Source organism: Cebidichthys violaceus, unplaced genomic scaffold (assembly GCF_023349555.1).
Source record: "Cebidichthys violaceus isolate CVI_PGR_0920_01 unplaced genomic scaffold, fCebVio1.0.p SCAF_6, whole genome shotgun sequence".
Lineage (NCBI taxonomy): Eukaryota > Metazoa > Chordata > Actinopteri > Perciformes > Stichaeidae > Cebidichthys > Cebidichthys violaceus.
This window is the reverse complement of record NW_027176816.1, coordinates 11230046-11250438: the sequence shown is the minus strand read 5'-3', so window position 1 is coordinate 11250438 and position 20393 is coordinate 11230046. Positions and strand designations below refer to the sequence as shown.

Below are 20393 nucleotides of genomic sequence, written 5' to 3'. Positions count from 1 at the left end.
TTCTGAATGTAAAGGTTTGTCTTTTGAGTTAAGTTACTGCATTTTTAACATTCTAACCACAATAAGGGTTAAAGGAGCCTTAATGCTGGGGAGACAAATAGGTCTTTTTCACTGCAAATGTTTTGACTTGTCACAGCAGCGTTATTAATAACAGTAACGATGGCTCTGTTTTGTTGTCACAGTAAGCTGTGACAGTGAGCCAGCATTCTCATTACCAGGACCCTGAAATTTAAGCAGCTAAATGGGATTCAGCCATTATTAATTTTATTATTCATACTTGTGCTTTTCCCCCTGTGATATTTAAAAAGGGGCCGTGTTTAATTTTGCAGGGTTTTGCCAGAACTCAGGCAGAGGATGCTATAGAGCTGCAGTTCAGCCGAGAGGCCTCTTGAAGACGTCAACAATCCACAATGTAAAACCTGGATGTTTGAAGGCCAAAGTGGACACATTATGTTTGTCTGAAATTGCATTAAACATGTGACTCTCAAACTGCTGCTTAACTAACTACTAAAAGATTTATGAAAATGACAATCTCTGTCAGGCAGATTAAATGACGGGTTCACTCAATTTATAAATACACAAAAGGTCTCCCTGACCTTTCTTCTATCTAGCAATGCAGATCGTTTTGGTTTCATTTTAAGGATTTGAAATATTTGTCTCTGACCTTTCTGCTGTCACTCCAATCCAATGAAGGTGAATAGAATTTGATTTATTTCGGGTGAACCAGCCTTTTAACCCAACACGTCTACTTAATGGAAAAATAAACTCATAATTACCATTTAACATAGGATTTAAATGTATCAACAAAATGTGCAAAGAAGATAAAACCTTGTGCAGGTTTTACAGACTGCTTTCATATATCTGTGGTGACGGTGTAACGACTGTCTGGCTGATTTGATTTGACAATAAGTCTATCTTGTATGTCGCATCTCTTTTCTCCTGAAAGGTTTAAATTCAGCCTGTATGAACGGAAAAAAGTGACAAGTGTTTGTATCACTACTGTCTCTTGGCACATTCAGTGAAAGGTTTGAAGTTCCAACTGTGAACATCGTTTTTTTTTTTTTTTTTTTACAAAGCAGCACTCCTGCATTTTGCAGAGATTCAGTGTCTTGCTCAAGGGCACTTTAGAAGGGCTCAAATTGCAGTTATAGCCCAGACCTTCCAGGTGAAGGATGGTTTGTTCTCGTTTTAAGGTTCCAGGCAAAGACTTCCAGCCACCAGCAACAGCAGAACAGTCAGGTTTGGGGCACTCAGTGAATTTGTTCCACCGTCTGTAGTTACTTCCAGTGAAGGCGTTGGGCTTCCGGTTCCAGGTGAACTGCTTCCTCTCAACTCAATCACAGAGGCACCTTTTGTTGTAGAAGCTATAGTAGAAGTTGCTGTAATCCCCAATACATCTCCAGTATTTTCATTTACTGTACCCCCAACAGATGCTCCGTCTTTGGGGGACTGCTGGTCTGAGACGTCTCCGTCCGCAGTCTTGTACCACTGGCATTGGAAGTCCTTCTTCCAGATCTCAGCTGGGTCAGGTTCTGCTGGTTTGGTGTTAGTCTCCGGCTGATCTGTGGCTTTTGCTGCGTCTTCCTGGTGGATAGAAAAATCATTGTCAACATTAGCAAACATTGCTGCTGTGATATTCACAGGGAATAGTGAAGGTTTTATATCAGTCTGAAAACTAAAGATTAAAGTGTACGGCTCAAATTCAGATGGAAATAACAAACATTTCATAATGTTCTGCAGTTGCAGCAATATTCATACTTGTGTCTTACATTTTATGACAACTGAATAGTGATGAGTGCTCCCAGAGAACACAATGTTCTTGTGTTCAGTGTTCCAGCATATCTTTCTCTATTGTGTCTCAGCTCCTGTTTCCCCCTCTGCTTTCTTACTGTCTAAAGACAGAAGATCCTCAGGCAACTGGACTCCCTGCTGTTGTCTTGGTTATCTTTATCAGTCGTGACTCAAAATAAGTTGTTCGGCTTCCAACTCCACACAGAAAGAACATAAGTTGAGAAGTTGTGTCTCTTTTGACAATTGCCTTTCAACATGTGCACAGAGGCTTCGGTGAATCAACTCTTGAGTATCAGAAAAGGGAGGAAGTCAAAGAGGCAATCAGTGCTTTTTTTAGGAGCTTTCATCTTTTCAAGACATTGTAGTAGAATCTTATATCTCACCATCACGTGTTTTTGTTAACCTTTCTACAAGCATGATTTGCTCAAATAGTAAAGTAAGTAAGACACGCTTGTACTTTACGCCCAGTTGTTTATTGCAGACACCAAGCTAACACTTTAGTTATGTCAATTTATATCAATGCAACACAGACCAAAGTTATTGTTGCGCCTAGAGGAAACTTCGTGTTAACACATGTACCAACGACAACATCAAGATGCATGACTTTGAACATGCTATTTTGTAGTTTCATGTATTCTCAAATGTGTTTTTTCCGACAAAACGTAGTTTGGACCAGACTGATGGTCTGAAGGATGATGATGAAGGATCTTGTAGCGTTTGACAGTTTGGCGATCTGACAACTTTGACAGTTGTGTAGTGTGAACTTTGCTTTAGACTGCAGTAATTCTAGCTTTGTGTAGCTAATTAACTGTCATAAGACCATAAGGTCACCGGGGACAAAACAAGTCTGTTTTACATCTGAACAATATGTCTCATGTCATCATCTATTTTTGGCTCATTGTAGGAGTGGGATTCAAGCTTGTGCTTGTGAACAGGATTAATGACATCATCTACAATACATGAACGGAGCTTTATAAATCCAGCACAGATAAATCTTGAAATATGCTTCAAATGACATTCCCTTACCTTTTCCGTCACCTTCTCCGTCACCTTCTCCACCATCTCGGTCGGCAGTGGGAGGTGGAGGTAGACGGAGCTCTCTGGATTTTGACGGACGCATCGGCCCTTTCCCTGGCACAGAGAGGCTGAGCAGAGTCGAGTGGCCGTGGTTACATTGATGGAGTAGGGTCCCAGGACTTTGCGGACAAACTCTGCCAGGTCTTGACACTCTCTCTGGGAGTAGACAGGTTTGGGAAGAAAATGTTTGCCAACACAAAGCCCTCTTTGAAGTTTTCATTAGTGAGATGGAAAAAGTTAAATGGTAAAAATGTGTGTTTATAAACTGAACTCTTGAAATGTAGAAGTATCGGTGTATAAATGTGCAGACATATTCGTGGGTGTATGCACTTTATGTAAATGTATGGCTGTATACCTCCGTCTTAGTTTCACTTTTCCCCCAGATGACAACTCCAGCTGTTCCCATGGCAGCACTCTCTCCTATGGTGCTAACCAGGTCTGCCTGTTAACAAGACATTATACAAAGAGGGTTTCTTTTCGTCTTTGTGCTGGTCATAGTATGAAATATTATAAACACCATTACATTTGTCATATGAGGACTCTGTTTATTTTAACAAATCCAACACCTGATGATACAAATACACCTTTAGCTTTCTAATTATTCTCTTTTTTAACTGTCAGACTTTAGAAACAGGGAATAACTCATGCTTTGATTCAACATGAATCTACTTCTGTCCTCCGTCTCCATTTGTTCTGCTTTATCATTGATGCGTGTGCAGGACGCTTGGATCAATTACCAGACGTTGACATCTTACCTGTGACAGGAAAGTGTTAGTTGATGCATAGACACTCTTGACCAATGGGAATACAGGAATTTCAGACACAGTCCCAGTTAGAGATGATACTCGTAGTGCTTCTCTGATTTGACTGGACAAGTGAAGCCTGGCTTCGGATGTCCCACACTATGAAAAAAGGGGACAGATTGTATACATTTTTACCTGTAAACCAGGTACATCACATTTAATTATTATTTGCATTATATCAATACTCAGGTTGGTTAATAGTGAAGTGCCTTCTTTGGGCTCACAGAAATGTTGCTATGCACTGGTTTGACAAGGAGATGTTTTGTAACTTTTAATAAAAAAAACTCACTGATACACCAGACATTTTTCATTTCATTTGTTTTTTGGTGTTACACCGGGAGTTGTCTTTCTGCAGTTGAATAGACGTCATTAACTGCACAAGCTTGAGTAGTTTTCACAACCTTTCGTAATTATGTGAACGTAGGCTGTAAAAAATACATTTTATCTCGGTGGTACGATTTGGTTTAGTTTAACTGCAATCATGATTGCAATCTGTCTCAACTCAAAACAAAAATGTGAAAAGATACGCAAAAGTACAACACAGCAGTGTTACCCACCTGCAGCTTCTCCAGGGTGAGGAGAGGGTAAAGGGCAGAGCATCGTTTCCATAGCCACAGAAGCTCGTCGTTGAGGGCCATCTCCGTAGCAGGGCACTGGCCGGTGTAATTGGCCAACATGGTTTGGGCGGGGTCGCCATTGTAGCAGCTGGGGTAAGGAGAGACGCCCCATAATGCTTTGGGCCTTAACCTTTTGACCTCCCGTAGAGTTTCCATCATTACTGACTGGGCTGCTGCCTCGAAGTCCACCTGTGACAAGATCAATACATCCTCTCTCAGTCCCTTCCAGACATTTTCTATTTTTCTGGGTTTTTGTGAATAGTGAATATGAAATGCCAAATCATCAAACCTAACCAAAAGGGGTGTGGGATGTAATCGTATTTACCGTGAGATGATTCAAAATGCGTCAACTGTTTTTGTAGCTATCAGTTAATCATTTAAATAATTCTGAAATCAGTAAGCAGAACAGTTTTATGGCAGTATTGGCCTGCCGTAATGTTGCAGATATTAAAAGGAATAGTTTGACACTGTAAAAAAATAACCTTTTTGCTTTCTTGTTAGATGTGAAGATCGATAACCACTCTCATGTCTTTCAATTAAATTTGAAGCTGGAGACAGCTGGCGACAGTTCTCAAAGATTAGCATTTTTGAAGCTCACTAATTTGTACCCTTCATCTTGTTTGTTTAATCCGTTACCGTCGGTTGCCTGGTGAATAGAAGGCTCTCCTGTTTTTTTTGTTTTTTTTACGGATTAAACAAACATATACCGTTAATTAGCTTAACTTTGGTTACCTTTTAGTCTGGATTTGGCTTATCCAGTAGCTGCTACTTTAGTATAAAATGTTCCAGTCAAACCTCAAATCAACAGCCTTTGTCTACCTTCTTATCACATGATTTCCAATTCAGCTTTATTCACATTTACCAAGGGCTTTTGTTTGCATACTATTCTAATATTTCCAAACCGACTGAATGTAGTTCACAGAATCAGAGTTACCCTTCATTGTAACTTTGACGCCATGTTTCTGCTGAGTGAATTATGCAAAACGAAGCTCACTTTGTCAGGTCATCACATCAAGTAATTACATACTGTAACCCCTTCTTCTGTCTCTTCCTAGCTCGCTGCTGTGGTGCTCCATTATCCGCTCCTTCCTTCCTACTCCCTATCGTAACATCATAATAAAATATAATTGCTAACATGATAGCAATACCAAATACCAAATGGTACCATAATGATGTTGTTAGTGTTCAAGGCCAACTGGATATTTACATCAAAGATTTTGTCTTTACTACAGAAGAAACACTTTTGGAAGCATTCCTCCCCCCAATCAGTACCTTGCACTCTCCAACATCTGCCAACCACTTTGAAAGTTTCCTCTCCACTTCCAGTCATGATCCCTGATCCATTTTCTTATCAGTTATCCCCCTTTCCTCACACTTTATCATCTTTTCTTACCTGTGACCACTTTTCCACCTCCTCCGGGTTCCAGTTAGGAAAGAAAGTCTTCAGCAGGTTTCTCGATGCCTCCAGATACATCTCCTGCCTCTCTTGGTTCCTTGACCACTGGGGGACCCACTCTGCCCAGCGCAGCACACCCAGCCCAAGGTACCTCGGGGCAGGTAAAGCTGCCTCCAAGTCCTGCTGTGTCTTCTGGAGGTGGTTGTCCAGCCGTGTGTGCTGTGGTAGCCCCCCATTGACCGGTGTGTCTTTGTCTATAAAATAAGGGTAGTTCCCCAGCGTGTCCTCATAAAAGACGGCCACACGGCCCTCCCGTTCCATCCCGAAAGATCTGGGATCTGGCCGACCAGAGCAGGAAGAGTCAGGGATGCCCCAGAAGATGATGAAAGGTTGTCCAGACAGGAGAGGGGGGCAAGCTGGCTGCGGTGGACCAGCAATTCCCAGGTCAGCAAAGGCAGCAAGCAGAAGAAGGAGTGGCAGTAAAACTGGAGGCTGGACTTGAAGGATAGCTGATGAAAAAGTGTCCTGAGTCTTTAGATTGTGAGGTGTTAGTTTTGGTTCAGGCTTCGGGTCTGGACGGGACCGTGGCTCGGCCCACGCCATTGGAGCAGCCACCTCTCAGGCCGTCACCCCTTCAGGCCCTCACAGCCAATCATGTTCCTGTTAAACACATAGCAGAAGTCGAACCTTCTTCAGTCTGTCGGGTCATATGGTTATGATCAAATAATGAGCAAAAGGCGATGAAAGACAGCAGAATTATTCCTGCATATCTTTATTTTTATCGACACATACATACTCACATAAATTTTTACCTCTACATTCAACCCATCCTAAGCATTTAGGAGCAGTCGGCTGCTTTGAAGCGCCTGGGGAGCAACTTGGGGTTCAGAGTCTCGTTCAAGGACACTTTCACATAACCGAAGGAGCCAGGGATCATAACGCCAACCTTGTGATTAAAAGACGACCCGCTCAACCCCCCTCAGCCACAGCTGCCCCAAAACTCTTAACGATGTAAACAAAACTAACATTGAGAGATCTGTACATACAAATCACCAAAAAAACACATATTCTATCCTGAGTAATTGGGAGATTGTATCTTGACAGACCGACACAAACAGAAGGCCCAGGGTTTTGTCTGCTATTGCTTTACTATAACCATGCCTATTAGAATCTCCAGATATTTCTTTCTATCTATTGAGCTGCACTCTATTTTGACATTTATGTCTTATTTTAAAAGCTTAAATCTTCCCTTAAACTGTTCTTATCTTCTCTACCATCCTACATCCCCCCCATTTCAAGTAGGTGTAGTAAAATCTGTGACAAATAATAATATCCTCATGGGTTCCCTCAGTCACACATGTATTTAATATTTCATACACTCAGTGATGTAGGATACAGTAGACACTCAGTTGGGGTCCAGATTTTAAAATGGTTTCAGTTTTTGTGCAAGGCTGTGCACAAAAGTAAAGAAGGAGAAATGCTGTCCTTACATGCCCTAACGCAGATACACATTGTTTCATACGTTGCCAAAGAAAGAAAAGTTCCTACAGCAACTCATCTACATTCTCCACTCATCTACATTCTCCACCTGCTGAGACACCAGTGACTGCCTTGCAATTTTTCATGTTGCCCAAAACCATAGTGAGACAATGAAGAAATTACCACTTTAATCAGAATTATTTTGTAAACATGTACATTTATTTTTTGGCCTCAAACAGCTGAAATACCAAATCTGTGCTTGCAGAAAACACAGTATAAAAACATGCACCTACTTAAATTATTAAGTATAAAACACATTTTTTAAATATGAATAATGAAAGAATCATGCTAAGCATTTGACCCATCCCATGTGTGATTACAAGACACCAAACCTCAAGAAAAAGTGGTACTGATTAAATTAGAAATTATTATAATTCTGGATTAATGCACAACACTAAAAATCCTCGGTTGCTTCTGATATTTGCCATTATTCTACCATTAAGGTCAGTGGCTGGATAGAATAGTCAAGCCCCCATGTGGGGATAGTCCCACGCTCACAAAGTCAAGTACTCCGAGTGTTGGAAATGTGTCACCATGAACGATATGGATTATCTTCTTCATCACGAAATTGAAAGTCTGCAATTTGGGGAAAAATGTAGATTAAACGGCTCCCATCAACCGTGTGATATTGTTATTAACCAAACCCCTGGTAAAACTAAGCAGATTTAGGATCATCAAACATGAAAGTGGCAGGACAACCTGGTAAAATTAGACTGTATAATCCAGGTGTCTTTTTAACATATAACATTTTAGGAGAAAAGAAGGTGACAATTTCATCTCTTGTAGCCTCTTGTAAATCTCTTGTAAATCTCTTGTAAATCGGAAGAACTCACAAACTGGAAAAACTTGAAACCATTTTTTTCCAGGATGCAACTTTTCTTGCCTGTCTTATGATTTGGCTTGATATTATGCTGTCAAATTAAACAATGTAACAGTAGAAGTATTATGGGAAATACAATTCTGCTAATGCAACAGACAGTCATAGGAGGAATCCCTTCCATATAACAGACAGATAGTTGTCAATAATGGGCCTGATTAGCGAAACATTTGGCCAACTGTGAGAAATATACAGTGTTGTTCCACAGTTAAACTGAAGGCTCTTGTTCAACAGGCAGCACAAGATATGAGATAATGAGAACTGGAAGCAGCACTACACATTACTCTTTTTAAATGATTTGTGGCTGAGTGCCAGCTTTGCGTAGGCATTATAATCAAAACTAAATTTGGTGTAAAATCGTATAACTTTGTGCAACATGTATAACTTATCCTGCTGTACGTGTTTCACACACACACACACACACACACACACACACACACACACACACACAGAGAGACACAATCTACTGATACAAGTTATAAAATTGAGACAAACTGATTTTTGGAACTAGTTTACAAACTTTGTGGGCCGTGGATATAAACATGGATTCAGTTGGGTACACTGTAGAAGTGCATATGCTGAATTAGATATTAAATGTAAAAATGTATGTATCATGTCTGTTTACTGTGGCTTTGTCACAGCTGCTGCTGCAAATGTTGACCAATGGGCCAAATCTACAATAACTGACTGTTTTCAGAGCACCGGCATGAACTTGCGTCTCATTCTCACTCACAACTCGTCAAATACCGTGGCTTGGTCAGTGCCCCTCGGTGTTTAACTCCAATGTAAACTCATCTGCATCCCTATTATTTTGAGTTCAGACCACAAGCGAAACAGCAACATTCTACAAACTAATGCCCGTCACTTGTTGCTCTGTGACGGGTTAGACCAGCTCAATCAAAGTTGAGCTGGTCTCAACTTTTTTCAGCACTCCAGTGACTCTTTGAAACATCAACAAATCATATGGTTTTGTTTTGCACTGTTCTGCTCCATCTAAAAAAATGCCAGTTCCCAGTGTTATTTAACGACATAACTATGCCAATGAGCGTTTGAGCAATACTCCAACGGCAACTTGGCTGCTGTGTTGCTTTTGTCGCTCATAGTGTGAACCTAGCATTAGACATTCAGAGCAACTGACGTAGTATAAAGAGTAGAGTTGTTCTGATGCCGATACCAGTATTGGAAATAGCTCCAATACAGCCTAAAATGCTGCAGCGGGTCTATGCACCAATCCAATATTTTATCGTTTATCTGCTCATTTATACTACACAGGAACAACAACAACTCGCGTCTCAATCTGTACATCCTGCCTGATCTGTCCTGAACATGTGCAACTTTCAACACAGATGAGAAAGAAGCGAGATGGCTCACTCTTAGCTACTTCCATCACCAGCATCGGAAAAAATTATCGATGTGTCCGAAATTGATGATGGAAGTAGCTAAGAGTGAGCCATCATACAATCCTGGTTTGTAAAAGAGTTTAGATATTTTTTAAAGCCCTCGTGTTGGATCAGTATCGGTTAAAGATCAGGTTATGGAATGGGGAAGGAAAAAATGGTTATAATTAGTCTTTTAACGTATTAACGTAGGAGAGCTGGTTCTGTTCTGTCAAGTCAGCTTTGACTTCTTTTACGTAGCTTACGTAGCCAACTTAACACCTAACCAAGTACCTTTGTTGCCTCATTCGGTATTCTGATGATGATGATGATGGTGAAGAGTGCTGTCTAACACTAAGCTCCATAGTGTCCCGTAGGTTTTCAATTGAGTTGAGACCAGACTGCAATGGCCATAGCATATGATTCTCATTGTTTTCATATAAATTAAACTATTCAGTGATCCCTAGTGCCGTGTTTGGAAGCATCTTGTTATGTCTCTCCACTCATTTAGTCAGGTTTTTATGTGTTTGTGTATGTGGTTTGAGTACAGTAATGATGAACACCACTATATTATACTGTGTCCCATTCCTCTGCTGTTAACAAAGGGCTGTAGCATCTTCCCGCTCTCCAGCTTACTTTTCTTCACCGGTAACTTGTCACATTTTGGTGAAAAAGGTCAAGCAATTGCTTGTTAGCAGTGAAAACCCTTCTCTGCCACCCAGATAGCTGCACGGTCTCTACCAAGCCATTAAAAAGGTAAAATATAAACACTGTGTGACGAATGTCTTTTGGAGTTGAAATGCCAAGGGACTCTCGTCACATTAAATATTCTACATGCAAATAAATGCGCATGCTTTAAAGGTGGCAAAAGAAGAGACTATATCTGCACCCTTACAGGTGTTTTTTATTAGCCTGGCTGATTAGACGTCTAGTAGGTGGTGCTATGCTGGAAATAATGTGATGTCACCAAACTCAGTCTCCATGGACTAACAAGAAATGTAAAGGTGTCCCATGAAGGTGTAAAGGATTTGTCACATTAAGTGACGTCTGTACACGCCCACACAGTCCTGCGACTAATCAGGCTCAAGTGAAAACACCTGTCTGCAGGGCCATTACATTTTACTTGTAAATGTGAGATTTAATTTCAGCATTTAACAACTTGAATGGGAATGTTTAACATATTCAAGAAGAAAATACCATTTTCTACATCAACATTGAAGTTTTAATCTTCATGATTTTCTTTTTTTTTAAATGTTCAAAATTATAAATTGAAGGTTAAAGTAATCCATCAGATCCCCACCTCGGTCCAATTTAAGCATTTTGCGTAAGCTCTGATCCACACAGACCTCCAAAGAACAGTTGAATAAGCTCCCGGATCACCAACATTATAAGCCACTAATACTAAGCGGGTCAAAGTTCACAGGATGCACAGTGTACTGCTAGTCTCCCAGTGTTTCTAAATCCATCACGTAAAAAAGGTGCATAGAAATATGACTAAATGCATTTTGTATTGTTTTATCTCTTCCAAATCAATGAAATATCAAGTAAGCTGATTTAGTAATGCTTTCTAATTGTTTTTATATTTTTTCATTGGCTTTAAGGAGATATTTTAGGACTCACTGTTATTCCCTACTTGATTAAAATTATCATTTCAAGTTATTATAATCATTACCTGTCAGTTATCTGGTCTCAAACTGCTACCTTTTTTAAATTCTAATAGCTGCAACCCTGTCATACTGGTATAGTGGTGAAGGTGATAGCTGGCTAATCTATTCAGACAAAGCCTCTGGTCTGTGTTTACTCGTCTGTCTGGGCTGAGCTGATCCTGAGCCCACCGCCTCTGCAGCTCAAAGCAAACACCTTCAACCAAAGTGGTTATACATTGTGTCAGCTTATATATTACACATTAGTTTAGAGGTTCACTTTTAAAAATCAATTCAATGAATTATACATTGTAAACAAAACAAACCCACATTTAGTTGATTGTTAATAACACTTTAAATTATGAAACACATCTATAATTCATGTCAGTATTATATGTCTTTTAGCCAAGAATAAATGAATGAGCATATGAATCCAGCATTTCAATTTGTTTTCATTTTCTGATGTTTCCATTTTTTTCTCACAATTCATTTCTCTCCAATGAAAAATTGCTTTGCTATATTGAAGAAAAGGCAATCTGTTATTTCAGTCTGCTGACACTCTGATTTTATCTTGTCATCATCAAACATTGTTAAAAAATATATATTTTGAGGAGAACGATTTGGCAACCACAGGCTGCTATTTAGTGAAACTCTTATGTATCTATATAAACAATTCAGGAAGAAAGATAGGGAATACTGTCATGTTTTTTTATAGATATATGAAGCCTTTAAGGGAAAGAGTAGATTCTCCTAGTTGGCTCTTCTCAGCAGCCTTCTCATGTCATAGCACTTTAAACCAAGGTAAAATGAATTATGGTGCCATTCTATTCATTGTGTCTCAGCTTTTCCAGTGAGCCAACATGCACAATAACAGGGCTCACCTAAATGGAACAGGGCCATAATTATTGTAATTAATTACAGTTGTTTACTCTGCAGTGACATTTCAAAATGTCTGCTGTGAGAAGTGCCTACTGGGGTAAATCACTGGTATTCTTCTTCCCCTTGTTCTCTGTCCGCGCTGTTTGTGCTGCTGCTCAATGAACCGAGCGGAAACACCGGTAGGATCCAATCAAGGCGGGAAATCAGCGAGATTAGGAAGATATATGCGTCACTCCAATCTAATCTAAAAGAACCAGTGCAGCCATGCGACAGCAAGTCAACATAGAGTTGGTTTCAGTGTTTAGAGGTTACGCTGCATTTGATCGTAGACAAGAAGTCCTCACAGTCTCAAGATTTTGTTCCGTTTATATCATTTATATTATAAGTTGTTGATTTTGACGCAGCAGTCTTCTCGAACAGTGTATGTCGAGTATATGTCGTGTTCGTGCTAACTGCGTTGTTAGACTGCTTGGATTTAGTTAGGAAAGTGATAGTTGCTTCTATTTGCTCAGAAAATGCATGGTTGGATATCAAAACTTCTAAAAGAATTCCAAACGGTAGGAGCCACCGGTTGTTGCCAAAGGATGGACATTTCTGTCCAGCATTAGTCACATCACTGCCATAAAATCAAGCTCAATATCAGCTGGGGTCAGTCAGCTCCAGCTTAGTAGTAGTTTTAATACTTAAAACATGACTTCAACACACTCAAAAAAAGTCTGTTAAATATGAACAACAATATTAGGGACTCTTCTGTGATCATTTTTTTCTTTAATAGAAACAATTCTTTTTTATGCATTTTTTTAATTGTAGCTATTTTCAGACATCCTGGTCTTTTAGGACCACAGGTTTTATTTCAACTATTTCATATTATTTTCAGTTGTGTAGCTTTTTTGAAACAGTGAACATGACATGTCAAAAATACCACTTTAGTGTAGCAAGTAAACCCAATGATGTGCAGTAGTTATTTATGTAAAATCAAACAAACGTCTTGCCTTTGAATTTGAGGGGAATAGTTTAGTGACAAATAAATCTTATTTTTGTAACCTTAGTTTAATTTAGAGCTATGCAGGTTGTTGGAACGATGGTTGCAAATTAACTGATACATTTAACATTGATGTGGTTAAATGTTGAACTTGACGCCAACTATCTTTTTTATAGACACAATAATGTCTTGATTGATTAAAAAACAAAACATTGAAATTTGTGCTCCCCCTAGAAATACAAAAAACAAACAAAAGAACATGTTCACTTCCCTGACAAGCCTGGCTCCAGACCTCTAAATGGCTGCCCACATCTCAGATTTGTATTCAGTGATTCAAACAGACTAATGGTTTGAAACAAAATGGTAATTAGGTTAATTATAAGGCTCGTCCCTGACCAGATGTCATGAATAAAAAGATTTGACTGAATTTGATTTGATTGAGTAGATCTGTGCTGTTGTGTTGTCATGTAGTCCAACATCTTAGTTTGAATTTGACTTTTTGTAATCTATACTTTGCTGAATATACAATATGTCAAAACCACTGGCTTTATTACATTACTCAAATTATTATGATCAAATAGAAGCAAACAACCACAAAAATACCACTAAAATTAGATAAATGGTATAAAGTTTACCGCCATAGAAAGTCAAGACAAACTCACCGAGGCCAAGGTGGTTCCTGTATTTACTCCTCACAGTCTGAACATGATCTGAGTTACTGCTTCTGATTCCTCAATGTTTTAGTCCTCTTTCTTCTATTTTATTCGTTGTTCTTCCAGATAGAAACAACAAGGCATCCTGCTGGATTCGTGAGGGCATGGATAAGCTGTGCATGTATAACATGCACCAAAAAGAAGCCTGACATCTGGAAGACAGAGATAAAGAATGAGAGGGAGGGAGATAAAGAGACAGAAATAGACAAGAGAATTAAAAAAAAGAAATTAAATTGTCAGGAGGAAAGAGGGGAGGTAAATGAAGAAAGAAATGACAGAAGAGTGGTAAAAGAAAAAAGACAAGAGAGGTAGAGAAGGAGTAACATCCTTCTCTACCTCTAGGAGATAAAATGATGGGTGGGCATGTGTCTGTGTATGTGTGTGTGTGTGACCTCACCTTCACAGCCAGGCTAAGCTTCCTTACTGAGAGAAGGTAAGCAGGGTCAGTGTCGACCACGGCACCTCACATGACCAACGACACTGTCCGTAATCCCATAATCCTCTGCTCTCTGCTACCGCTCTTGGCTAAACAAACACCTGAGCTATGGAGGATCACACCTGTCCTCCCTCCTTCCTCCTCCTCCCCCCTCACTCCCTTCCCTCTGCTTCTTCATCTTGTGTCTCTTCTCATCTTCCTCTACCTCACAGTGGCCCTCCAGCTCTCTCTCACCTCTGTTTTTTTTCAATTACCTGGATTTTTTTTTCCTCCTCCTTTTCTTCGTTCTCCTCCCCCTCCGGCTCCTTCCCACCCTCCCTCCTAAATCCCTCTCTTCCTAATCTCTTTTCTTCCACGCTTGACTCTCTGTTGTTTTAAATTGAACTTTTCTTTCAAGGATTCAGCAGTTACAAAAAAAACACAAGTACCGTCTGGGTTGGTGTGACACAGCAATAAACCACAGCTCCCTCTTTCTCCTTATTCTTTCCTTCTCCTCCACTTTCAATCTCATCTATCCTTCTTTTTTATCTTCTGTCTTACATTATTTTCATCCCTAGTTTCCTGTCATGCTGCATTATTGTCTTTCACATTTGCATACACATTGTATTGGCCTTCAGAAAGCACTCTGGCTTACAAAAGACTAGAGCCACACTGGCCCACCCGTGAGGATTGAAATGAGTGTTGATATTTTGACCTGTTGGTGGTGCTTGATTAAAAAGTCAGTATAAAAATCTCAGAGAAACATAAATGTAAGTGAAAAGTTATTTTGAATGTGTTAGACGTTATTCTCAGTGGTTGTAGATAGATGTTGGTTGTTTTGGATTTAATCCGACATTCTACATGTGACCTTTTGACCTCTTCTGGTGGTAATATTTTAAGCTTTGATATTTTAGATGTCCTACTATATAGAGTTCACAATCAGTGTTATCTAAGAGAAACACCATGTAGCATCTGTTGTGTGATGTATTTCTGACTGACATGGATTATCTCTGTAATGAAATATATGCTATATATCAAATCCTTAAGAGGATTTGATTGCTTGAAGTGGGTGTGGCTGAAGGAATACAGCACACGATACGGAGCTGTATAGCAATATATGCTGAGTCGTTTCTAAAATACAAAACATTGCATTGTGGGATTGTTAGCAGACAGTAGCGTAAATGCTATGGAAACACTAATACCCAGGAGCTAACGGCCAAGTGCAGTTTTATGGTTAGCTATAGTCACACCAAATCACATCACATTTGACTGAATAAATTCATGTATACACCCCTAAATTCATGATAAGACATGGAAAACAATTTAATGTTTTACTGGAAAATAAAAGTTGTTGTAAGACTACCCAAAACAATTGTTTTGCTTTTAATTGTCATATACACTGAACAATTAAAACAGGGACACAGGATTAGAATTTTGGAGAACGTATTTTGTCTTCAATCCTGTTCCATGATACATACATATGTTTTGTTTTGTTTTGCCATTTGTAAAGTTAATTATAAGCTGACATTATTAGAAGTTATCATTTTCTTTATTTCTGTCATGCATGCTTATCAGTCAGGATTATGCATGGTGCAGTGTTAATGGAGGACTGGGCCAATCTCAGATATTTTATATGGGCTATATTTGTGTTGGAGACACAAAATATAGAATAATGCAGCTCCACCATGTCTGGCCTCTGTGCGACAAATCACATACTTATTTTCTCCATCTACCAGCCTCATTTCTGCTCATATTCTATGCCTCACGGCATCATCTTTTCCTTCATTGTTTTTGTCTATGTTCATTTTGCCTCTTATATTTCCATCCCAGTCCTTTATTTAGGCTCCATACCTTTCGCATTCCATCTCTCTCTTTTAAGTTACCTGTCATTTTTTCCATTAGAGCTGTCACTGCACACAATAGCTAATAACCTGGTCAAAGAATTGCACCTGTGCTCTCATGCTTTTTCTATAAATGTCCCTTTTTTTCCCTCATCTCACTGCTGGTCTTTTCTTTGAATTTCTACCCTGCTAACTGTCATAGTTTCTGATTCTCTAGATGTTGCATTTATTTTTTTATGTTTGTTAAATCTCTACAAAATGTTACCAAACTAATTTGTTCATGTCCAATTAAATGTGGCAATGATTTATTACACTTAAAATTTTGCTAACCCTAACCCTTTATACATTAGCTTCCTTCACATGTTTCCTGTGTGTGTCGTCTGTGCATATTAACGTGTGCATGCTTGTGGAGTTCAGTGCATTCCTCACAGTATCTGCGCCTAGCTAATGATCATGGATCTTACATTTTCAAACCTTGTATTTTATTCCCACTGAGGTTTCCTGCCCTGAAATACATGCATTGCACCAAAGGGAATTCCGGATAAAAGCATCCACCACATGCCGAGCAGCTGGCTGGATACAACGTATCTTAATATTAGAATTTGTGTTGTGCATCAGAGCTTTTGTATTTGTTGCATTGCACTCCATATATATTGCTTGTATCTCATTATATGTGTGCATCTGGTTTATTAGCAGTTATATCTGTTTCTATGTAAAACAACCAGTGAGAGGAGTGTAAATGAGTGTAAACACCATGCTATATATTTTATCTATATCTATCTAATATCTGATATTTTCCCCCACTAAGTAGATCCACTGGAGCAGTTGGAGGAAATGTGTCTTGTTCAAGGGCACCTCAGCAACATTAATGAGGGAGGGCCATTCATTCCGTCAGTCTTTATTCAAAAAGCAAATTTTTACATGTGAAAATTAAGTTGAATTACTTTACGTTTGTGAGGATGACACATTTGAGTGTTTTGTGAGTAAGTCGTTGTGTGTGCTGTGGGTGTTATTTAGTGCCTTTCATGTTGCGCCAGTCTTTGTTTTAGGTCCAACCGACTCTGATTGCGTTGTGTGTTGAGTAAGAGGTGGTTTTATTTAAACAGTATGTTGTGTAATGTTGGCGGGCAGAGGTTTTCGGCCCTCTTCATGGTGGAGCAGACGGAGCACACAGATTATACAAAGGTGACCAACAATACCTTAAGGTTAAACACACATGGACCATCATAGGCACACAAACATGCCTGCACGCCAGCCAGATTAAATGTATTCAATACCCTAAGGTCATCCGCTTTCCACTGAGGCCATGTTTCCCTGGAAGCTGATCAGCACAGGGATCATGGTGATGATGGTGATCTCAAAAGCCGGCGCATACGGATTGAAATAGGACACACAGTGGGAGCAGATAAGGAGACAGGAAGCAGATAAGGAGGCAGGAAACAGATAAAATGGAGGAGGTAGATAAGCAGCTGAAGTGTGGACCAGCTAGGAGGAAGGATTCATTTGCAGGTTTTTGTATAATTAAATCAATTCACATATTGCCGGATGATTACATATCAGCATTTAAGATCCTATCCTGATGTTTGATTCAGTTATTACTGTTTAATAGTAACATTTAGGCTGCACAGATGCTGCTTAGCTGCAACCTGCTCGACATTTTATGTGGAATTTAGTCACTCCTGAAAGGAAGCAGGACTCAGGCTTGTGGATTGAGAGGATGGAAGGGATGTAATACTGGTTTTATGGCATACTGTTTACTTCCCAGCCCAAGCCAGAGTGCAAAGTGTCCAACGCCATGAAACACGCTCTTTGGCTGTGACCTGCTTCCTAAATCATGCTGTTAATTGGGCTAGTCTGCCACAGTTTACGTACATCATGAATCACAAAGAAAGTCTAGCTTGCTAGCTAATTTGTATTTTGTGCATATTATTTACCTTTTGATAAGTTTCCATCCATTTATAGATGCAGCCACGCCTTTATTTATAATTGTCAGCTATTCCGGTTTATATGTCGCCTTGATTCATGGTATCACCATTGTGGATCATAAAACCGTCATACCACCTATCACAGTGGATGACTATGGCAGGGTGAACCTGATCATTTCAGTCACTTAGGCATTCATAAATTATGGAGAGATTGTTGAAATGTTTTCATCAAAGTTACTCTGGGTAGTTGTAATAGTTGGTGAAATCCCAACAGATGTTGGAACTGGCATGCAGTACAAACAGCGTTTACAGACATAGCACAAGTAATGGAGAAACATCAGCCTTTGGAAACAGGATCCCTCATAGGAAGGTAGGAGGCAACCACCATGCGTTGTGTAATGTCATCATTTTGAATGATTCAACTGTGATTTTCTCTCATTCAATACGGCTCACTTCCAAACTGGCGAGTGTGTTCAATGTTGTGCAGGCACTTCAAGTGTAGTGAGTGTGGAAGGTGATTGCAGGGCTTGATTCCAGCTATTGGACCTCATTCTTGGCTGAGCCATTATTGGATTGTTGGCTCAACACTTCCCTTCCTACTGAATAAAATAAGACATAGACTGTACATCGTAGAGGAGATCAGTCAACAAAAATGTGCTTTTCATTCAATTACTCTCCTTCTTGAGCACTTTGGCTGGGATATATTGTACATTCATACATTACGCAGAACTGACAGTAAAGACACACAAGATTTATAATGAGAAATAACATTTAGGTGAAATGTGGCTGCATGAGAGCCCCCCCTGATGGCCAGAGGGGGAATGAGGGACAGAGTGAGCAAGTGAAAGAGCAGGGACAAACACACACACACACACACACACACACACACACACACACACACACACACTTACACACACCAGAGTGAGTGGTATTACAGTTTGGCTGACGTTGCGGCTCTGAACTAAAAGATTTGCAGTGTGAAAGCACCTCTATTGTGCTTTTTAGTGTGACAGTATCCAGTAGGAATGTGAAGCTAAATGGTCCTTTTTACACACAATAGATAGCATAGAGTTCAGCGGGGGACACCAGGCGCACAGTTTACAGCTGACGTACAAAAAAAAAAGAGAAAAGAGAGAAACTGGAGGGGGGGGGGGGGGGGACTGTAGCTTGTGTGTTGTCATCTCAAACTAGCAAGAAAGACAACTTGTACCAACAAATGGCAACATGTTTGATTTCAAAATGAGATACTTACAGAAATGATTCTGCTTTAACGGAGCTTTTGTTGAATTAAATAAATCAAGGTTGGTTTGAAGGGGAAAAGGACGCTTTCCTTTTTAATATAACTTGAATTAAAGCTGCAAATCATAATTGCAAGAAGATCCACATTAATGATTGCAGCCTTAAAGGTGATAGTTTGAAGGTAAATTCCTGACACTCTTAATCCCAGATGAGCTTAATTTTCTGTTGGAGATAATTTTGCAACAGAACAGCTCACTTTGTTAAGTCTAATTTTGGAGGCAAACTCCCAAAATCCAATCTGTGTATAGTGAGTGTGTGTGTGTGTGTGTGTGTGTGTGTGGGGGGGGGGGGGGTTCTACAGGGGAGTTGGAGAGAAAAAGCTCTTGACACTCTTTGAACTGGTCCGTTAATCCTCAGCTCTTCAGGTGGCTCGTCCCCATGGAAGCAGTGTGTGTATTTCTGTGTGTGTGGATATGGGAAAGAGGTCAATAACCAAAGAGAGGTGGGGATGGTGGGTAGTGTTTGAAAGAAGATTCTGTGTGTGTGTGTGTGTGTGTGTGTGTGTGTGTGTGTGTGTGTGTGTGTGTGTGTGTGTGTGTGTGTGTGTGTGTGTGTGTGTGGCTGATTGACAATGGAGGCGGATGTGGACACGACATGAAACCGGAACACGACTCTTCAAAAAGAAAGAAAGGAAAGAGGAATAAAAATAAGGAAAAGCTTGCAATTGAAGAAGGACAGATGCAGTGTTACAGAAAAAGAGAGGAAAGAGAAAAGAAGAAGTGAAAGAAAAAAGAGGAAGGAAAGGGGAAGAGGATGGAGGAAGGAAAAACGTTGAGGTACATTGACTGATTTGGAGGAGGGAAAGCAAGATGGAGGGAGGGAACAGAGGAGGAGTCAGTGAAATAGTCTTTGATCTCTGTCTCATTTAGGGGGGAAAGGAAAGGAATTACAATGTGTGTGTGTGTGTGTGTGTGTGTGTGTGTGTGTGTGTGTGTGTGTGTGTGTGTGTGTGTATGTGGTTTATTAAATCTTCAGCTGAAGTAAAGTGCGGGGTTTAGTGTTTGAGTGTGTTTGTTCTTACATGTACTGTATGTGTGAACCTATAAGTGTGTGTGTGTGTGTATGTGTGCGTGTGTGTGTGTGTGTGTGTGTGTGTGTGGGTGTGTATATCTATCTGTGTGTGTGTGTGTGTTGAGGCCTTGGCGGATGTTTTCTGAGCTCAGCAGCCGTGTCGGGGTAAGGACGGAGGGAGAGAGAGAGAGAAAGAGAGAGAGAGATGG

General features: G+C 39.9%; 1 protein-coding gene across 1 annotated transcript; it reads right to left on the bottom strand.

The window, feature by feature from the left end:
- Nucleotides 1-1174: 1174 nt before the first annotated feature.
- On the bottom strand, nt 1175-6287 carry si:dkey-72l14.3 (Glyco_hydro_56 domain-containing protein). The gene is made up of 6 exons (XM_068733849.1): nt 5682-6287; nt 4229-4477; nt 3624-3770; nt 3224-3310; nt 2830-3024; nt 1175-1584 (listed from the first exon to the last, which is right to left on the bottom strand). The coding sequence occupies exons 1-6, from the start codon at nt 6285-6287 to the stop codon at nt 1189-1191; spliced, it is 1680 nt and encodes a 559-aa protein (XP_068589950.1). The 3' UTR covers nt 1175-1188.
- Nucleotides 6288-20393: the final 14106 nt, after the last annotated feature.